Here is a 23,179-nt window from a genome sequence, read left to right as displayed (position 1 = left end):
CATAAATCCATCTCATCCATCCATCTCATCCATGCATCTCATACATCTCATCCATCAATCTCATCCATCCATCTCATCCATCCATCCCATAAATCCATCTCATCCATCCTTATCCATTCATCTCATCCATGCATCTGATACATCCATCTTATCCATCCATCCCATATGTCTCATCCATCTCATACATCCATCTCATCTTCAACCCTGACCAGTTTCAACCCTGCTGATGATAAACATCCCAACAACTTGGTGCCACCACCAGCATGCTTCAGTAGTCATTATCAGTTCTGGTTTTTCAATTTCAAGATCAATTTGCTCTCCTGAGTTCAGAGAACCTTTTTTCCAATTGTTTGATGTCCACACCCGGAATTTCATGCTGTTTTTTCCAAAAATGCCACAGCTATTATCCCTAATATGCTTTTCCTGTCTAAAAGTCTACTCTCTCTGAGACCGACCAGCTGCTTTCTTTTATTATGATGAACTAAAATCTTTAAAGGGTCCAGATTTTTATGTCTGTTCCTAGTCATTTTCCACCCAGTATAAATTTATGACCCAGTGACCATCACGGCCGTATGTTCTTGTTAAACGCCTCGGTCCAGATTTATTCCCGTTTCCTATAAATATTATATATTATTGGGCCCTTATAATCAGCTCCACTTATCTCTTCTCTTCTCTTCTCTTCTCTTCTCTTCTCTTCTCTTCTCTTCTCTTCTCCCTTTGAGAAGAGAAGCCCCCTTTGTGCACAGGTTTTTATTAAAGCAGCTTGTCATGTAAAAAGCATAAACTCCTCTGTCCTGAAGACACTGACACTGGAGACTCCTTACAATAATGGTACATAAACAGATGAAAGGTTATAGTGTAATGTCAGAAGAACACGTGTTGAAATATAAATAAAATGTTTTAAATGAAAATTTATCTGAAATAAAAAAGAGAGTCTCTTTTTACCTAGAAGTCAATGTTTACTTTCAGTTATATTTAGATCGAAAGTTGCTGATAAACCAAACAGTGTACAAGATCGCTTGCATGTGTGTATTGCGTACGTTGATGCACATATTGCAGTCAGCAAAACATGCAGCATGGTCTTTGGCTGTAAAATGTGACTGAGCAGCGGTTGACATCAAAATGTCAGATGAATCATCTTACGCTTTTTTGCATCATACACAGGAAATCACCTCCAAGACCTCATGCACATATGTGGACCAATGCGTTATAAACATGTGGTTAACCACAGGGTTGCCAGTTCATCTGAAAGCCTGAACACTTTATATTTTTAATAACATCACATCGTAAGAATGTTATTTCAAATTACATCCCTCACATTTGACATTAAAAATAATTTGAACAAATGGATGTTTGTCAGTTCACATGCTGTTGAATTTTTTTCTTTTCCACTTTTAATTAATCTTACAATCTGACCTACTTTTGATTCGGGACTAGAAAGTAAACCGCAGTCTATTAGCTTTCAGAAGCTGGTCTTGATCAACCAAACCATTTCTTTTTTCTTTTTTACTTTTAACACTTCTCGAAATTTGTAAATCAGACCAAACAGACTGCAAAGATAAAAAATGGATTGTTGAACTAAAAGCTACCCCAGGTTTGACCTCCAGATTGAGAATCAGGTACCTAAAACTTTAAAAACATAAAAACATTGAAAGTCAATCAACTGATGTAAAATAAATGTAAAGGAAAATTTACAAACAGGTTATCAAACTTTATTTAAGGAATATTTTGAGAAAAGATTTGTTCATTTAGGATAAATATACTGTACACCAGGGGGCGATAGAGAGCCGACTCTCCATAATTATGTTGGCTTTGTAGAAGCCAACATTCGTATTTAAGCTTAGCCAAAAATTTATCAAGAGTAACTCCTCCTAGAGCTTTCGAGCCACATGCACCAAATTCGGATATGTTGTAGACGCTGGTCTGAAGTTTGTTGCTATTACTTTTCTAAGCGATCCGAGTACCGGTACTTCAGGTACGGGGTCTCAAATTGGCCTTTTTTCCCATAGACTCCCATTATAAAATTTGGAGGTTTATAACTCGGCGAGCTTTAGAACTATCTACACCAAACTCGACCAGCTCCTTTAGGGTGAGACTCTGAACAAACTTTTAAATTGGTTTACCGACTGGTCTTTCGGTTGTCCCGCAGCCCCGCCCACAAAATAGGCAAAATCAAAAAACTTTTTACAACATGGACATGTGACATATCAAAACACTCAGAACAATGAGGGGAACTTCCTCAGGAGTATTCGGATAACGTCACATGCTCGTCTCCACTTACCTCCAAATGTTTTGGCACCCTAGCTTTCTGTCCACTCGCCTCCAAAAGTAACACTGACCCTTATGTCCACTCGCCTCCAAAAACCACCGGCCTTTGCGAATACTTGCATCGTGAAAGTCAACATCACAGTTTGTCGCGACGAACTTTACAAATCTAGTTAGTGTTAAACTTATTCAGATGTGTTTGGTTCCTCACCTGCTTAGTTCTGAGTTCATCTTATTGCAGATTGAGTTGAGACTAAGCTGGTAATTTGGTTCAAAGTGGGGAAAAAAATTGAGTGACAATTTCAGGTCTCAGGTTTGACTTCCCTTATCAGATAAAACCTATTGGAGTTTATCTTAGACTTTCTCTAGAGTTTTCAGTTCCTTGCTTTAAAAAAGACAACTTAAAAAACGAGGATGTTCTCCTCTTTTTGAAGGTGTTCTTTAAGTTCTCTAGTGTCACTACTTTAGATAGAATCAGATAGTGACACTGTATTAGAGCCCTAAACCACCAACCTTAATGCAGTAAAGTTTATGCTTACTGAATCATTCCTGTATTAGTAATACTGCAAATTTGTATTCAGTCAATTCTGCTCCATGTCTATAACTTTAGACATGATTTTCATGTCTACTCACATTAGTATTGTTCGGCCCACGAATTGGGAATTTATTAAAATTAAAAATAAATACAGTGAGGAAAATAAGTATTTGAACATCCTGCTATTTTGCAAGTTCTCCCACTTAGAAATCATGGAGGGGTCTGAAATTGTCATCGTAGGTGCATGTCCACTGTGAGAGACATAATCTATAAAAAAAAATCCAGAAATCACAATGTATGATTTTTTAACCATTTATTTGTATGAAACAGCTGCAAATAAGTATTTGAACACCTGAGAAAATCAATGTTAATATTTGGTACAGTAGCCTTTGTTTGCAATTACAGAGGTCAAACGTTTCCTGTAGTTTTTCACCAGGTTTGCACACACTGCAGGAGGGATTTTGGCCCACTCCTCCACACAGATCTTCTCTAGATCAGTCAGATTTCTGGCCTGTCGCTGAGAAACAAGGAGTTTGAGCTCCCTCCAAAGATTCTCTATTGGGTTTAGGTCTGGAGACTGGCTAGGCCACGCCAGAACCTTGATATGCTTCTTACAGAGCCACATCTTGGTTATCCTGGCTGTGTGCTTCGGGTCATTGTCATGTTGGAAGACCCAGCCTCGACCCATCTTCAATGCTCTAACTGAGGGAAGGAGGTTGTTCCCAAAAATCTCGCAATACATGGCCCCAGTCATCCTCTCCTTAATACAGTGCAGTCGCCCTGTCCCATGTGCAGAAAAACACCCCCAAAGCATGATGCTACCACCCCCATGCTTCACAGTAGGGATGGTGTTCTTGGGATGGTACTCATCATTCTTCTTCCTCCAAACACGTTTAGTGGAATTATGACCAAAAAGTTCTATTTTGGTCTCATCTGACCACATGACTTTCTCCCATGACTCCTCTGGATCATCCAAATGGTCATTGGCAAACTTAAGACAGGCCTGGACATGTGCTGGTTTAAGCGGGGGAACCTTCCGTGCCATGCATGATTTCAAACCATGACGTCTTAGTGTATTACCAACAGTTACCTTGGAAACAGTGGTCCCAGCTCTTTTCAGGTCATTGACCAGCTCCTCCCGTGTAGTTCTGGGCTGATTTCTCACCTTTCTTAGGATCATTGAGACCCCACGAGGTGAGATCTTGCATGGAGCCCCAGTCCGAAGGAGATTGACAGTCATGTTTAGCTTCTTCCATTTTCTAATGACTGCTCCAACAGTGGACCTTTTTTCACCAAGCTGCTTGGCAATTTCCCCGTAGCCCTTTCCAGCCTTGTGGAGGTGTACAATTTTGTCTCTAGTGTCTTTGGACAGCTCTTTGGTCTTGGCCATGTTAGTAGTTGGATTCTTACTGATTGTATGGGGTGAACAGGTGTCTTTATGCAGCTAACGACCTCAAACAGGTGCATCTAATTTAGGATAATAAATGGAGTGGAGGTGGACATTTTAAAGGCAGACTAGCAGGTCTTTGAGGGTCAGAATTCTAGCTGATAGACAGGTGTTCAAATACTTATTTTCCTCACTGTAAATAGATAAAAACACTGAAAGTAGAATACATTTATAAAATCTAATAAATGTCTAATCTAATAATATTTCAACGCAATTCGCATTTAAATATTTAAGCCAGCAGGTGGCGGTATATCTTCAATAAAAATAACGTTATCATACATATTTCCTTAATGATCTTATCTGGTAAATTTCACCAAGTTTTATTAAAAGGATGAATTTTAGTTAAAGAACGGAGATCTGAAACTAAAGATTTCCGTTTTAAAGGTATAAAACAGACCATGCTGGTCAAACTGGTCTACCAGCTACTGGTCATTGGGGCTGCTACATGATAGACCTGGTATTTTTAAGAATATAATACAACAGTAAGGCAAGAAAATATTAATAATAATAATGCAACCAGTAAGCAAAGATGTCTGATAGCAGCTCCTCAGACCAAGCTGGGATATTATCATCTGAATACTAATACAATGGCTTTATTGTGTAAATATCACACTACACAACCTTCATATCTCTGACTCACACTACACAACCTTCATATCTCTGACTCACACTACACAACCTTCATATCTCTGTCACTCTACACAACCTTCATATCTCTGACTCACTCTACACAACCTTCATATCTCTGACACACTACACAACCTTCATATCTCTGACTCTCTCACACTACACAACCTTCATATCTCTGACTCACACTACACAACCTTCATATCTCTGACACACTACACAACCTTCATATCTCTGACTCTCTCACACTACACAACCTTCATATCTCTGACTCACTTTACACAACCTTAATATCTCTGCCTCACTCTACACAACCTTCATATCTCAGACTCTCTCACACTACACAACCTTCATATCTCTGACTCACACTACACAACCTTCATATCTCTGACACACTACACAACCTTCATATCTCTGACTCACACTACACAACCTTCATATCTCTGACTCACACTACACAACCTTCATATCTCTGACACACTACACAACCTTCATATCTCTGACTCACACTACACAACCTTCATATCTCTGACTCACACTACACAACCTTCATATCTCTGACTCACACTACACAACCTTCATATCTCTGACTCACACTACACAACCTTCATATCTCTGACTCACACTACACAACCTTCATATCTCTGACACACTACACAACCTTCATATCTCTGACTCTCTCACACTACACAACCTTCATATCTCTGACTCACTTTACACAACCTTAATATCTCTGCCTCACTCTACACAACCTTCATATCTCAGACTCTCTCACACTACACAACCTTCATATCTCTGACTCACACTACACAACCTTCATATCTCTGACACACTACACAACCTTCATATCTCTGACTCACACTACACAACCTTCATATCTCTGACTCACACTACACAACCTTCATATCTCTGACTCACACTACACAACCTTCATATCTCTGACTCACACTACACAACCTTCATATCTCTGACTCACTCTACACAACCTTCATATCTCTGACACACTACACAACCTTCATATCTCTGACTCTCTCACACTACACAACCTTCATATCTCTGACTCACACTACACAACCTTCATATCTCTGACACACTACACAACCTTCATATCTCTGACTCTCTCACACTACACAACCTTCATATCTCTGACTCACTCTACACAACCTTCATATCTCTGCCTCACTCTACACAACCTTCATATCTCAGACTCTCTCACACTACACAACCTTCATATCTCTGACTCACTCTACACAACCTTCATATCTCTGACTCACACTACACAACCTTCATATCTCTGACTCACACTACACAACCTTCATATCTCTGACTCACACTACACAACCTTCATATCTCTGACTCACTCTACACAACCTTCATATCTCTGACACACTACACAACCTTCATATCTCTGACTCTCTCACACTACACAACCTTCATATCTCTGACTCACACTACACAACCTTCATATCTCTGACTCACTTTACACAACCTTAATATCTCTGCCTCACTCTACACAACCTTCATATCTCAGACTCTCTCACACTACACAACCTTCATATCTCTGACTCACTCTACACAACCTTCATATCTCTGACTCTGTCACACTACACAACCTTCATATCTCTGACTCTCTCACACTACACAACCTTCATATCTCTGACACACTACACAACCTTCATATCTCTGACACACTACACAACCTTCATATCTCTGACTCTCTCACACTACACAACCTTCATATCTCTGACTCACACTACACAACCTTCATATCTCTGACACACTACACAACCTTCATATCTCTGACTCTCTCACACTACACAACCTTCATATCTCTGACTCACTCTACACAACCTTCATATCTCTGCCTCACTCTACACAACCTTCATATCTCAGACTCTCTCACACTACACAACCTTCATATCTCTGACTCACTCTACACAACCTTCATATCTCTGACTCTGTCACACTACACAACCTTCATATCTCTGACTCTCTCACACTACACAACCTTCATATCTCTGACTCACACTACACAACCTTCATATCACTGACTCTCTCACACTACACAACCTTCATATCTCTGACTCACTCTACACAACCTTCATATCTCTGACTCTCTCACTCTACACAACCTTCATATCTCTGACTCTCTCACACTACACAACCTTCATATCTCTGACTCTCTCACACTACACAACCTTCATATCTCTGACTCACTCTACACAACCTTCATATCTCTGACTCTCTCACACTACACAACCTTCATATCTCTGACTCACACTACACAACCTTCATATCTCTGACTCTCTCACACTACACAACCTTCATATCTCTGACTCACACTACACAACCTTCATATCTCTGACTCACTCTACACAACCTTCATATCTCTGACACACTACACAACCTTCATATCTCTGACTCACACTACACAACCTTCATATCTCTGACTCACACTACACAACCTTCATATCTCTGACTCACACTACACAACCTTCATATCTCTGACTCACTCTACACAACCTTCATATCTCTGACTCACTCTACACAACCTTCATATCTCTGACTCTCTCACACTACACAACCTTCATATCTCTGACTCACACTACACAACCTTCATATCTCTGACTCACACTACACAACCTTCATATCTCTGACTCACACTACACAACCTTCATATCTCTGACTCACACTACACAACCTTCATATCTCTGACTCACACTACACAACCTTCATATCTCTGACTCTCTCACACTACACAACCTTCATATCTCTGACACACTACACAACCTTCATATCTCTGACTCTCTCACACTACACAACCTTCATATCTCTGACTCACTCTACACAACCTTCATATCTCTGCCTCACTCTACACAACCTTCATATCTCAGACTCTCTCACACTACACAACCTTCATATCTCTGACTCACTCTACACAACCTTCATATCTCTGACTCTGTCACACTACACAACCTTCATATCTCTGACTCTCTCACACTACACAACCTTCATATCTCTGACTCACACTACACAACCTTCATATCACTGACTCTCTCACACTACACAACCTTCATATCTCTGACTCACTCTACACAACCTTCATATCTCTGACTCTCTCACTCTACACAACCTTCATATCTCTGACTCTCTCACACTACACAACCTTCATATCTCTGACTCTCTCACACTACACAACCTTCATATCTCTGACTCACTCTACACAACCTTCATATCTCTGACTCTCTCACACTACACAACCTTCATATCTCTGACTCACACTACACAACCTTCATATCTCTGACTCTGTCACTCTACACAACCTTCATATCTCTGACTCTGTCACACTACACAACCTTCATATCTCTGACTCACACTACACAACCTTCATATCTCTGACTCTGTCACACTACACAACCTTCATATCTCTGACTCACACTACACAACCTTCATATCTCTGACTCTGTCACTCTACACAACCTTCATATCTCTGACTCACACTACACAACCTTCATATCTCTGACTCTCTCACACTACACAACCTTCATATCTCTGACTCTCTCACACTACACAACCTTCATATCTCTGACTCACTCTACACAACCTTCATATCTGACTCACTCTACACAACCTTCATATCTCTGACTCTCTCACACTACACAACCTTCATATCACTGACTCTCTCACACTACACAACCTTCATATCTCTGACTCTCACTCTACACAACCTTCATATCTCGGACTCTCACTCTACACAACCTTCATATCACTGACTCTCTCACTCTACACAACCTTCATATCTCTGCCTCACTCTACACAACCTTCATATCTCGGACTCTCTCACACTACACAACCTTCATATCACTGACTCTCTCACACTACACAACCTTCATATCTCTGCCTCACTCTACACAACCTTCATATCTCGGACTCTCTCACACTACACAACCTTCATATCACTGACTCTCTCACTCTACACAACCTTCATATCTCTGCCTCACTCTACACAACCTTCATATCTCAGACTCTCTCACACTACACAACCTTCATATCTCTGACTCTCTCACACTACACAACCTTCATATCTCTGACTCACACTACACAACCTTCATATCTCGGACTCTCTCACACTACACAACCTTCATATCTCGGACTCTCTCACACTACACAACCTTCATATCTCTGACTCACACTACACAACCTTCATATCTCTGACTCACACTACACAACCTTCATATCTCGGACTCTCTCACACTACACAACCTTCATATCTCGGACTCTCTCACACTACACAACCTTCATATCTCGGACTCTCTCACACTACACAACCTTCATATCTCTGACACTCTACACAACCTTCATATCACTGACTCCCTCTACACAACCTTCATATCTCTGACTCTGTCACACTACACACTTTCAGTCGGTTGCGTTCCAAGTTGGTTGTTGTGTCACTACACAGTGGACACCACAGGAGTGGTGCATAGTGGTCTAAATGATGGCTAAAATCATGTGCACATGATGATCACTGAAATCTTTGACATGTTTTTGTGAGAAGTCCTTGTGTGATGACTTTGATGCACTTTGAAGGATGCTAAACTGGTAGCTTTAAGTTACTGTTAATTCCTTAAACTTGGCTTGTAACGAAGAGATCCTAATGAAAGTGTCTGAGAGGAAACAAGTGTTGACCATAAATGTATTGAGGATGAAGTGTTAGCGAGCTTCTGTGTAATGTGTTTATTGTGTGCCTTTTGTCATACAGTATGTGCCAACTTTGGGAATACACGTAGCTCATGTTAGACCAAGGTAGACCTCCGGGTTGCCAGAGGTGTATTATTTAAGCATTAACACAAAGCTGCAGTCTGTTACAGGGTGTTTGGTATCCTAGCGGTTTAGGTGTTGGGATACCTCTTGGAAGGTTGTGAGTTTGATCCCAGATCATTTACGTTCCTGTGTATAATGATATCTGCCAAATGCTGGAACTGTTTATGTTTGTGGTGCGTCTTTGTGAGTTTTTTCTTAATTTTGTTATTTTTAAAAATATTCAGTATCAATTAAGATACTGTTTTTGTTTTTAAACCTAAATAATAAGAAACTAAATCTATCAATTTTCAACAAAAATAGTATTTGACAAAAGTAGATTTCTGTATTATGATGTATTGCAAAGATTAAAAATGCGGTTGTCAATGTTGTCATTGTTGTCAAATGTTGTCAATGTTGTCATTAATGTCAATGTTGTCATTGTTGTCAATGTTGTCATTATTGTCAATGTTGTCATTATTGTCAATGTTGTCATTATTGTCATTATTGTCAATGTTGTCATTATTGTCAATGTTGCTAATGTTGTCATTAATGTCAATGTTGTCATTATTGTCAATGTTGTCATTATTGTCAATGTTGTCATTATTGTCAATGTTGTCATTATTGTCAATGTTGCTAATGTTGTCATTAATGTCAATGTTGTCATTATTGTCAATGTTGTCATTGTTGTCAATGTTGTCAATGTTGTCATTGTTGTCAATGTTGTCATTATTGTCAATGTTGTCATTATTGTCATTAATGTCAATGTTGTCATTGTTGTCAATGTTGTCATTATTGTCAATGTTGTCATTATTGTCATTAATGTCAATGTTGTCATTATTGTCATTAATGTCAATGTTGTCATTAATGTCAATGTTGTCAATGTTGTCATTATTGTCAATGTTGTCATTATTGTCAATGTTGTCATTATTGTCATTATTGTCAATGTTGTCATTGTTGTCAATGTTGTCATTATTGTCAATGTTGTCATTATTGTCAATGTTGTCATTAATGTCGTTAATGTCAATGTAGTCATTAATGTCAATGTTGTCAATGTTGTCATTATTGTCAATGTTGTCATTATTGTCAATGTTGTCATTATTGTCATTATTGTCAATGTTGTCATTGTTGTCAATGTTGTCATTATTGTCAATGTTGTCATTATTGTCAATGTTGTCATTAATGTCAATGTTGTCATTATTGTCATTAATGTCAATGTTGCCATTAATGTCAATGTTGTCATTATTGTCACTGTTGTCAATGTTGTCATTATTGTCATTGTTGTCAATGTTGTCATTATTGTCAATGCTGTCATTATTGTCATTGTTGTCATTATTGTCAATGTTGCCATTATTGTCAATGTTGTCATTATTGTCATTGTTGTCAATGTTGTCATTATTGTCAATGTTGTCAATGTTGTCATTATTGGCAATGTTGTCATTATTGTCATTGTTGTCAATGTTGTCATTATTGTCAATGTTGTTATTGTTATCAATGTTGTCATTATTGTCAATGTTGTTGTAGCTACAGTGCCTTTTTTTTTCTTTCTTTTTTTTTTTTTGTTATTTCATGTCTTTAAGTAGGAAATTACACAAGAGACCTGGCAACCCTGACTGTAGGCTGCCGCATCTTTTCTGCTTATAGAGATTGTGGGCGCATAATAAACTGTCTGATCATCTGTTTTATGAGGACGAGGAAGAGAGAAAGAGAGAAATGAAGACATGAATAATGACGCAGATCCTGTGCTGGTTTCGCCTCCATTGATTTTGTCATCAAAACGTAGCTGCTGTTTTAATGTCTGAAGGAAACCGAAGCCAAACCCCCTGCTCACACACACACACACACACACACACACACACACACACACACACACACACACAGATGTGTAGTGGCTTTGCTCTGTCGGCCCAGAGACACTCAGATCTGATTCCGACTCCACCGAACTTCGGACTTCGTGCCGACACTTGAACTTTATTTCCTTTTTATCGCTTCCTCTCTTGACTTTAGCTGTGTTTGAGTAAAGGGCTGATTAGACTCTGGTCCACACCATCGACACTAACAACAACACAATGACATTAAAATCCAGCAAAAACGAGCCTGCGGCGGTCCTGGACCTGGTGAACACACGCTCGGCTCTTTCTGACCTGTACCTGGAGCAGCTGCTGCTGAACAAACACAAGGCTGACAAGGTGAGGACAGGCTTCAGGTGAAGGAGGACAACATCTCACATCCCTCTCTCTGTCTCTCTCCGTTTGTCTCTCTCTATGTCTCACATCTCACTCTCTGTCTCTCTCTCCCTCCGTTTGTCTCTATGTCTCACATCTCACTCTCTGTCTCTCTCCGTTTGTCTCTCTCTACGTCTCACATCTCACTCTCTGTCTCTCTCTCTCCGTTTGTCTCTCTCTGTCTCCGTTTGTCTCTCTCTATGTCTCACATCTCTCTGTCTCTCTCTCTCCGTTTGTCTCTCTCTCTGTCTCCGTTTGTATCTCTCTCTGTCTCACATCTCTCTGTCTCTCTCTCTCCATTTGTTTCTCTCTCTGTCTCACATCTCACTCTGTCTCTCTCTCGCTCTGTGTCTGTCTCTCTCTGTCTCTCTCTTTCTGTTTGTCTCTCTCTCTCTGTCTCACTGTCTCTCTCTGTTTGTCTCTCTCTGTCTCACTGTCTCTCTCTCTCTCTCTGTCTGTCTCTCTCTTTTTCTCTCTCTATCTCTCACATCTCCTGTCTCTCTCTCTCTCTCTCTCTCTCTCTCTAGCTATAGAATCACCATCTGTCTGTTTTTTAGGGAACAACAACAAAAACAAACGCCCATCATCTACAGCTATTCTTATACCCAAACACCTACATTTAACCTTAATATGGCTACGAAATCAAACCTCGTCAACATTTTGTTCTGTTTTTCATTTATGAACGTTGTAGATGAGGTAATCATACAAGATTAGGTTATACAGCATCACTGCGTAAACCGTGTGCAAGGTTGATGCGCTCGAGTCTTCCGGTTTGCGTTAGACCGCAGTGTTTACAATCTAATCCAACTTTATTTTACACTTTTAACAAACCAACTCGTATCTCACCACAGACACTGCCTAGGGATGAAGGACAGATAAACTGAGAGGTGTTTAACATGTACATTGTGATGGTGGTGGTGTTTAGACTGCGCTACTAAATCCTGTTGTTGTTAATGTTGTTAGTTTCTTCGCCACAGAGCCGCGCGATATGATGACGTAACATCGTCACCGCGATCCGTTAGGTCACGATACTCTTTTCAGAAATATCAGCGATTTCTAACATTAATATTAAAATATCACTTCCATATCAGTCCCATACACAGACACGAGGCAGCTGATCTGATATTTTAATATATTTTCACAAACATTTTATTCTTCTGTATTAAGATGAAGGCTTGTGCAAGCAACACTACTGATATTTCACTGATTCGTATCTTATAGAAAGGTCTTTGTGTGGAGATCGAGATGTTTTTTGTCGTATCGGCCTCCCTGTGTTACAGCGAAGGTTCCTCTCCTCTTTCTGCTCGTCATTCCATCCGACCTTAGGCAGTGTGATGGGATTATATATCTGATGATACGATGGGATTGAGCCACGGTTTACGTAATCTAATCTAATCTAATCTTTAATAAAATCCCAGTCTCTCTTTCAGCATTGCTCTATTCAGTTTGTCCAAATTCTTTATTGAGTTTTTTTTTTCTTTAGTTAATCCTTTCTTCTTCTAATCAGCTTAACGGCCATATTGTGAATGGTATAAATGCATCAGTGTTGATTAATTTCTCTTTTCTGCACTACTCACACAGCATATGGCATGACTCAGCTACAGCCACCAGTGGTATATCAGTTTATAACAGAAGGGGCAGAGAGAGAGAAATGGGGGTGGGGATAGAAAAAGAGAGAAAGAGGGGGGGGAGAGAAAGAGACAAAGAGAAAGAGAGAGAGATCCTCAGAGTAACGTGTAAATGTTATTAGAGAGACGTTTATCGTTTTATGTGTTATGTTTCTTCATCTTTCCTTTGTATGTCTTCTTCTGTCTCCTGTGTTAAATGCACAGATGAATGTAATACAGTTACGTTTGACATCAGATAAAAAAAAAAAAAACAGCGTAAGTTGTGACATATCTGTTGCTGTGAGTGTGAAGTGTGAACTGAGGGGTGTTTTAACTAAACAAGGCTCTATTGTCTTCTGTGGTGACTCATTAAAGCTCCTGATGAACTGAGGAAAGATTAAGAGGAGTAAAAACGCCGAGTGATCAGTAATCAGATGTGATGACAAAAGAAATGAATTTTATGAGGTTTTGTTAAGCATAGAACGTATTTCCATCGAGTTCTAAGCTCAAAGGAGACGGATTAGATGATTAGGTGGATGTGGTGTTACAGAGCTTCATTTGAGACTGAAAGGATTTTGGTTTTTAGACTTGATTCATCGCTGTAAATCATCACACACATACACACAGAGCTTTGTGAAGTGAAAATGCTGAGGAAGGATTCCTCCACCGGATCCATGTAGGTGTTGGCGTTACTCCACTCTTGGTCATGTATCCAGGGCTCAGAGGTCTAAACACACTATAAATAGAAGCTCTGATTTGCTGTGTCTCATCGCTGCACTCGATGCAGGGAAGTCTGGGAAACAGCCTGGAGCTGATTGCGTAACACGTACCATGTCTGTTAGACCGTGAACCACTGAGCAGGACATGATGCTTCTCTGAATTAAATCATTACGTAAGAGGTCAATTCACTGCACCAGAGATCCACCAGAGAAGAAGTTCTGGGAACTGTACTGCAGAGAAAAAGTTTGAGTGCAAAGTTCATAGAGAACATGAGGTTAATTCACGTCGTATAAAACACGCTAGCATTAATGGAAGGTAATAATGAACCAAATGATTCTCAGATGCTTACAAATAAAGTGTTTTCATGGCACAAGTAAATAATTCGACTTAGTCGTGGCCTAATGGTTAGAAAGTTTTGACTCCGAACCCTAAGGTTGTGGGTTCGAGTCTCGGGCCAGCCACGACTGAGGTGCCCTTGAGCAAGGCACGGAACCCCCCAACTGCTCCCAGCATAAATGGCTGCCCACTGCTCCAGGTGTGTGTTCATGGTGTGTGTGTGTGTGTGTGTGTGCACTTTGGATGGGTTAAACGCAGAGAACGAATTCTGAGTGTGGGTCACCGTACTTAGCCGTATGTCACGTCACTGTCATTCTTCCATGTTCGCTGAACACGCTTCTCCTTGTACGACGTTACGCTCAACAATCGTCACCGATGTTCAGTAACGTTTCGGGTTTTTAATTGGATCAATTTCACTATTACGTTTCACTATTAACTGGATCAATTTCCTCCGAAATCTGAACTCAGGTGCAGGTTTAGTCCCTCAACAGGTGAGCCAGGTGTCTGTGACTAAAGTTTTATAGCTCAATAATGAACCCTTCATCAAAGAAATCAAAATTACGTCAGTGATCTAAATCAAGGTCCCCAGGACCACATAATAGAGTAGGACAATAATCACTTGTGTGTGTCCTGTACTATATGTCTCACGTATCTGGCAGCATTCACAAAACCTGTTTGTACAATCGTTTCACTTGTCCCGTATCTGTAGAACCCAGTACACACAGGAGTCTTATAGAACTTATAGAAAGCTTAACTAACAAAATCATAGGGTTTCTTTTTCTATAGTAAAGTAAAGTGACGTTTTAAAAAGGGTCGGAATGTTGGAGTCGAATATTTCCCCTTCGTTATCGTTCGCCTCTCGCTTGTTTTTAGCAAACCGCACTTTTTACTCATCCAGAAGATGGTCCTGAGCGCTCAGGGGGTCATACGATCGGCGAGACGAGCCCGGGGCAGCGGGGCGAGTTGTACACCATGTGACTTGACTTTACAGAACTCTGTGTGCACATGGGAGGTCTTTTGTTGTGTAGGAGAATCTGCAGCTTGGAGAAACTTCGCGGTGATTATAACTAAGTGCGTGTTTAATCTCTGACGTCCACGAGTGTTACACCAGAAGCCTTTTTTTTGTGTAGGGGGTGAAATGTTCCTTTGACTCTTTTCACGTTCTTGCTCGAGGAGCCGTGTCTCAACACGTCTGATAAGATAAAGGAGGTCACGCTGATAACACCAGCTGAAATTGGTCATCGATTTCCACGTACCGGTTATGAACTATGTACCAGTTTATTACCTGGTGCGATGATACGGAGCCACACAGAACAAACACGAATCAGCTTTTAACCCTCTCTGATGTGGTATAGAATCCAACACTTTTAGAAAAGAAACAGGTTCTAATATATTAGAGCACGACAGCAAAAAGTGTCCAGTTCCTCGATCAAGGTTCTGAGTAAATTTAACTGGACTGCTGAGTTCTGAGAAGACACGCTGCTCACCACGACCTGTGAAGACAGACCCTAAAACATAAAAATAAAAGTCTACATGTGCTCAGTGGATGTTGGCCTGGATGGCCTTTAAAAAAGCCCTGCATGAATATTCTGCTTCGTGTGGCCATTTCTCATCCACCATCCAGTTCTATTCCACCAAAACGACAGCAATCGAGTGTGAAGGTAAATCGCTATTTTTCTTTTAGAAACTGTTGCATGTGGATAATCAGACTAGGTCTAAAGATCTGTCTGCCCTCTTCCCCATACCTGAGCTCACTGATAACTGTGATTGACAAGCATCAGAGAGATGGAGTAAGCCCCACCCACCTTGAGAACACATCCGAATTTGCTCTCTAGGACTCTAGATTTCATGGAGAACCTGCACCGACCTCTGGGGGTCTTTTTGGTTCTTGGGTCTTGTTATTTAAAAGCGTTTCCTTCTAAGGTGACCCTCTGTCTTTAGACCTTTGAAGGAAAGTTTAATTGCATCGTCGAGCATGAATTCGAGACATTATTAAATGTCATGTTGGTGATAAGTTAAAGATGGTTCTTGGTGAGACGTGACCTGCTGCCGTGTTTACCTCGTCCTCTACCTCGTGTTCTTCTCTATCTGTGCGGGGAGAATTGCCCATTCAGCTGAGCGAGGTTATTTCCAGCTCCTTATACACGTTGCCTAGAGCAGGCTGTTCTGACCACTTGTTAAGGAACACGTGACTTCCTCTGAGCTGCAGTGCAGACTGTGTGCCTCAGCGTTTTGTCATCTCTATCAGCTGGAAGGTTGTGAAAGACAAGAGCCGGGTTTTTCCACCTCAAAGCAGTTTCAGGTTCTTCTGGTTAGAGTTTGAAGTCTAAACCAGTATCCATGTAAAATTAAAATATTAGAATGACGTGAGTTCGGTGTCCTGGAAATGATTTGAGGATCGACCCTGAGTCCAGAGACAGGGTTCAACTCCATTTCTGAACACCGACAAGGAAGATGTGAATCCCTCAACCTCTAGTTTATCACATGACATCAGGTCACCATGAACGCTCACTCGCTTCATTACTGTAAACAAGCTTATAGACTTATTATAACTATGCTATTATTGTGCGAACAAAACGTACTGTTTCGTAGCGTCCATGTTTTTCTTCCACTTTATACGTATCGAGCTTAAAGACGACGTAATTCCCGATTTTCGACTTTGTGCTTTTGAGTTAAATTCAGCACTTAATTATTTACTGTTAATTTTTTAGAATTATACTTTACAAACTCTAATCGTGTGAAACCACATGTTTTATACAGCTGTTTGATTCACCACCAAATTCATGTATTTTTGAATGGGAAATATGTGAAGACCTGGCAACCCTGCTTAAAATAATTTTGAACCATCTTCTATTTTATTTACAGTTAGTTCTGGCCAGTAGTTGGTCGTCCTGGATTCTTAATTAATTCAGTATCCTGCTTATGTCTGTATTTAAGGAAATCTGAACCTACTTCCTCTGGTGTGTCTCTGAGTTTCTGCATGAGTCATCCTGCACCAATTAGATCTGTCCCTGAGCCAAAGTCGTACGCTTTCGTATAGATATCACCTTACACCCTGCCCAAAACCCAACAAACTAACACACACACACAGACACACACACACACAGACACACACAGACACACATACACACAGACACACACACACAGACACACACACACGACACACAAACGACACACACACACAGACAAACACAGACACACACACATACACACACATACACACACACACATACACACACACAGACACACACACATACACACACATACAGACACACACACATACACACACACAGACACACACACAGACACATACACACACATACACACACATATACACAGACACACACACATACACACACACATACACACACAGATACACATACACACACATACACACACACACACAGATACACATACACACACACAGACACATACACACACACAGACACACACACACACATGTACACATACACACACAGATACACATACACACACATACACACACACACACATACACACACACAGATGCACATACACACACACAGACACATACACACACACAGACACACACAGACACACACACACATGTACACATACACACACACATACACACGCACAGACACACACACATACACACACAGACACACATACACACACATACACAGACACACACACACACACACACTCCTTTATTCCTTCTCCCATCCAATCACACTCATGTCCCCCTAATTACGATGTTGGAGGATCATTAAATAGTGTATTTAGACACTTCCTCAATCCTCAGCCATCACACGATGTCCCAGTTCTCCTTCATGACGCTCCAAACTACAGTATTTGCGTTTCAGATGAACAAGTTCTGAAAGCAGAGATCTGAAACATGCTGAACTCTGTGTTTATCAGCACCGAGGAACCTTTATCCGTCTTCTCTCCAGAGCGCTTTCAGATCTGTCTGTTTCCTTCAGTACATTCTGTACACCAGTAAATCAACACGAGTGTCAGATAAGGATCGTGTTCTCTGGTTACTTCACTCTAAAACATTACTCACTGCGCAAGTGTTTAACTTCTGAGATTACTTTAGACTTTAAAACATTGACATGACACTAAAATGTAGAGAAAAGGAGAACCTTGATGTTTCGTGTGTTGCTGACGTGACAGGACACTTTCTTATATCCTGTGTGTGTGTGTGTGTGTTGCCATGAAAAGAGGAAGGGTCAGCAGTATTTTCGCTGACTTCAGCATTATATTTTTTTCCCCACATAAGATTTTTTGTAGCTCTCTCAAGTCCAGCCTGAACCATGGAAGTGTGTGTGTGTGTGTGTGTGTGTGTGTGTAGTCAGACGTGTCTGCTGTGTGCTGCTTTTAGAATATCAGTATTGTGATGTCACAACCCACTGTATCGAGAACGTGGATATTTGTACTAAAATTTTTGAGAAAAAAAATGAATAAATAAACAGGATTTTTTTTAAATAAATACACACTGACTGCGAACAGATAAAATTTTGACTGTTAGCAAAAAAATACATATTTTTAAACGTGAGAAATATTCAACCATTATTATAAACTTGTTTATTATCATAAACAAACAAACGTGATATATTGTGGCGCAAATCTAGAATATCAGGAACCCCAAAATCCTTCACCTTTGCCCTAATTTACATAAATATTTATTAAATATTTGCATGTTTTCATAACCAGTCATTTGGCATCAGATGTCTTTTAAAAATAAATTCGTCCCCTTAACAACTTACAATTTATAATAATTTAGAAAACGTTTAAGAAAACATTTGTTTAAAAGTAAATTGATTAAAATACACCATAGAAAAAAAATGTATAAAATGTATAATAAATAAATATACGCAAATCGTATTAAGATGCGTCAGCTGTCGGCTCTTACTGCTGAAATTCTCGATGGAATTGTTAAAAAATGTTTTTTGCTCCAATTCAGTAACCTTTCATCAGATCTTCAACTTAATCGTTCATAAGCTAGAAACATTCTGTGACTCTTCCTCGTGTACGTCAGAAGGAACATCGTGTCGACTCTTTCTCAACGCCTCAGCGCACGGCCGAAGTCCTGATCCTGCGGTTAAGAGTCATAAGAACCGTGTGACCTTCAGCCTGTGCTGAGACACGCAGTAATGCAGCTTGGATTAGCATTAATGCTCAACACGTGAGCCTGAAACCCGCCGTGTTAAAGCTGACTTACGCAACCAGTCGTTTACACTGTGCTGATACGATGACCGTCACATTCTTCATCCTTTTCCTTATTACATGACTAAAGGGACGTGACCAGAAATTCTCATCAGCCGGGTCTATAGCCGTATAACCACTCACTCACTCACTCATTCGCTCATCTTCTACCGCTTATCCGAACTACCTCGGGTCACGGGGAGCCTGTGCCTATCGGGCATCAAGGCAGGATACACCCTGGACGGAGTGCCAACCCATCACAGGGCACACACACACACTCTCATTCACTCACACACTCACACACTACGGACAATTTTCCAGAGATGCCAATCAACCTACCATGCATGTCTTTGGACCGGGGGAGGAAACCGGAGTACCCGGAGGAAACCCCCGAGGCACGGGGAGAACATGCAAACTCCACACACACAAGGTGGAGGCGGGAATCGAACCCCCAACCCTGGAGGTGTGAGGCGAACGTGCTAACCACTAAGCCACCGATTAAAACGACCAAATGTGAACACAAAATTGTCCTCAGAACTCAAAATCACACCAAACAGCTGTTTCGTTCGAGTTAGGGTGACACTGTCGTGGCGTTGGAGACGACATGAGAACTTTAGTCATGTGACACCGTACGCTTTATTCTGAGCCAATCGGAGAGTTCGATCACTAGAATTAAAACTGAGCTTCTGAATCCTTTATTTACAATTAAACTTCAAACTCGGAATCTTGATGTCGTTAAATAACGATTCCCGAAATGATTCGGTCTTCTGTGACTCTTCCTCCTGATGCTTTTTTCCCGTTTCCTTTACGAGACGTTGTAGATCTCTAAGCCGTATCCAGAACCATGACAACCTTGTCATGTCCTTTGGGATCTAATGAGTTGTTAAAAATGTGACAGTTTAATGATTAACTTAGAGCAAATGGCACACGTGGATAAGAGCTATAAAGCACAGCTGAACCCTGTTACCATGACGATCTGACGTGACACAATGGTGCTGGTGGTGGTGCTAGCGGAGAAACACTGTGTGTAAAATATTGTGTATGTGACATAATCAACACACACACACACACACACACTCATAGATTTCAAATCGTTTGTAGGAAGCTGTACACGATGAGCCCGAAATTGTAGACGTTTAAAAATATTTTCCTTATATTTTTTTTCCTTTTGCTTGTAGAGATAATTCCATTTTTATTTCTATTGTGTTAAAATATTTTACAAATTTTATCATTATTATTATTATTTAATATTTTATTAGTCATTCTTGTTTTTTTTTTTTTTTATTCTCCTTCTTCGTACGTGTCGGACTGCGTACGGTTCCGTACGTGACGGATAAAAATCGGATTCGAATTTGACCCGACGTGCTAAATAGAGAAAGTTCCGAAATTCCTCGTATTTGTGAAGACGAGATAAAAAAAGAAAAATCTCATGGTGGGTTTGTTAAGGAGAAATGCTCTAATGTCTATAGAGATATCACTAAACTGTATTATTTATTTATATCTTAAGTGAACATCTTTTGCTCTCACACTGACTTCATTGGATTCCACGTGGTGTTTGAACCGTAAGAGATGTACAAGGTCTGTTATGATGCTCAGATCCTCAGGCTCTGGGGTAATAAGATGCTCAATATGTGTAAAACATTCCCCACAAGGCAGGTCAGGGTCTGTAGAGTTAGGACAATCCACATCAGAGACTCACCACACAATACAACGTCCTTCTTTCCAGTCTGGGTTCTTAGCCTAGCCTCGGATTCCTTTTCCTAACTGACCAGAGTGGCCGTCTGCCGTTGTAGTCCATCTACCTCAAGATCTGAGCGTTCTGTTATGCTTTTCTGCTCACCTCGGGTTATTTAACCTACAGTGAGGTCCATATATATTTGGACACATGCACAATTTTATTATTCAAGTTATAGTTGAGGGGGCAACCCCCAGGGTTGGGGGTTCGATTCCCGCCTCCACCTTGTGTGTGTGGCGTTTGCATGTTCTCCCCGTGCCTCGGGTACTCCGGTTTCCTCCCCCGGTCCAAAGACATACATGGTAGGTTGATTGGCATCTCTGGAAAATTGTCCGTAGTGTGTGATTGCGTGAGTGAATGAGTGTGTGTGTGCCCTGTGATGGGTTGGCACTCCATCCAGGGTCCATCCTGCCTTGATGCCCAATGACGCCTGAGATAGGCACAGGCTCCCCGTGACCGAGGTAGTTCGGATAAGCGGTAGAAGATGAGTGAGTGAATGAGAAGTTATAGTTGTGTAGGTTTTGGTAAATACCTAAAAAAAAAAAAATTGTGCATGTGTCCAAATATATATTGACATAACTGTAGGTTAGGTCCATATATATTTGGACGCAGGCACAATTTTTGTAATTTTTTAGGTATTTACCAAAAGATATTCAAGTTATAGTTGTACATGTATAGTGGGCTGAAAGTGCAGTCTCTCAGATTTAATTTAAGGGTATTTAAATCCAAATTGGTGGAAGGGTTTAGGAATTACAGCTCTTCAGAGTGGCCACCCCACATTTTCAAGTGACCAGAAGTAATCGGACAGTTGAATCAGAAGCTGTTTCATTAACAGGTGTAAGTTATTCCTTCATTGTTCCTTCATTATTTCTTCATCAATTAAGCAGGTAAAAGGTCTGGATTAAATTCTGTGTGGTATTTGCACTTGGAATCTGTTGGTGTGAACCTACATCATGCGTTCAAACGAGCTCTCAAACAGGCCGTCGTTAGGCTTCAAAAACAAAACAAATCCATCAGAGATATAGCAGGAACATTAGGAGTGGCCAGATCAACAGTTTGGTACATTCTGAAAAAAAAGAATGCAACGGTGAGCTCAGCAACATAAAAAGGCCTGATCGTCCACGAGAGACAACAGCAGTAGATGATCGCAGGATCCTATCCATGGTAAAGCAAAACCCATTCACAACATCCAGCCGAGTGAAGGACACTCTCCAGGAGGAAGGCGTGTCATCGTCAAAGTCTACAATCAAGAGAAGACTTCAGGAGAGCAAATACAGAGGGTTCACCACAAGGTGCAAACCATTCATAAGCCTTGAGAATAGAAAGGCCAGAATAGACTTTGCCAATAAACGTCTAAAAAAAAGCCTGACCAGTTCTGGAAATGGGTTCTTCTGACGGATGAAACTAAGCTCAACCTTTACCAGAATGACTGTAAGAGAAAAGTATGGAGAAGTTACGGAACAGCTCATGATCCAAAGCGTACAACGTCATCTGTAAAACATAGTGTAGGTAGTGTAATGGCGTGGGCATGCATGGCTTCCAGTGGCACTGGGTCGCTGGTGTTTATTGATGATGTGACAGAAGACAGAAGCAGCCGGATGAATTCTGAAGTGTACAGGAATATACTGTCTGCCCAGATTAAGCCAAACGCAGCCAAGTCGATTGGACGGCATTTCACAGTACAGATGGACAATG

The 23,179-nt window shown here is 40.6% G+C and overlaps 1 protein-coding gene across 1 annotated transcript in view; it reads left to right on the top strand.

Moving 5' to 3' along the window:
- The first annotated feature begins 11,552 nt into the window (after positions 1 to 11,552).
- Positions 11,553 to 23,179, top strand: part of mpp1 (MAGUK p55 scaffold protein 1) — a 19,505-nt gene continuing 7,878 nt past the window's right edge. The window contains exon 1 of the mRNA XM_060890520.1: positions 11,553 to 11,863. Coding sequence (XP_060746503.1) covers positions 11,744 to 11,863 — 120 coding nt within the window. The 5' untranslated portion in view covers positions 11,553 to 11,743. The remainder of the gene's footprint in view (positions 11,864 to 23,179) is intronic.

The sequence above is a fragment of the Tachysurus vachellii genome, chromosome 17 (genome assembly GCF_030014155.1).
Source record: "Tachysurus vachellii isolate PV-2020 chromosome 17, HZAU_Pvac_v1, whole genome shotgun sequence".
Taxonomy (NCBI): domain Eukaryota; kingdom Metazoa; phylum Chordata; class Actinopteri; order Siluriformes; family Bagridae; genus Tachysurus; species Tachysurus vachellii.
Note: the sequence above shows the minus strand (reverse complement) of the source record. Positions and strands in the feature narration are given on the sequence as shown.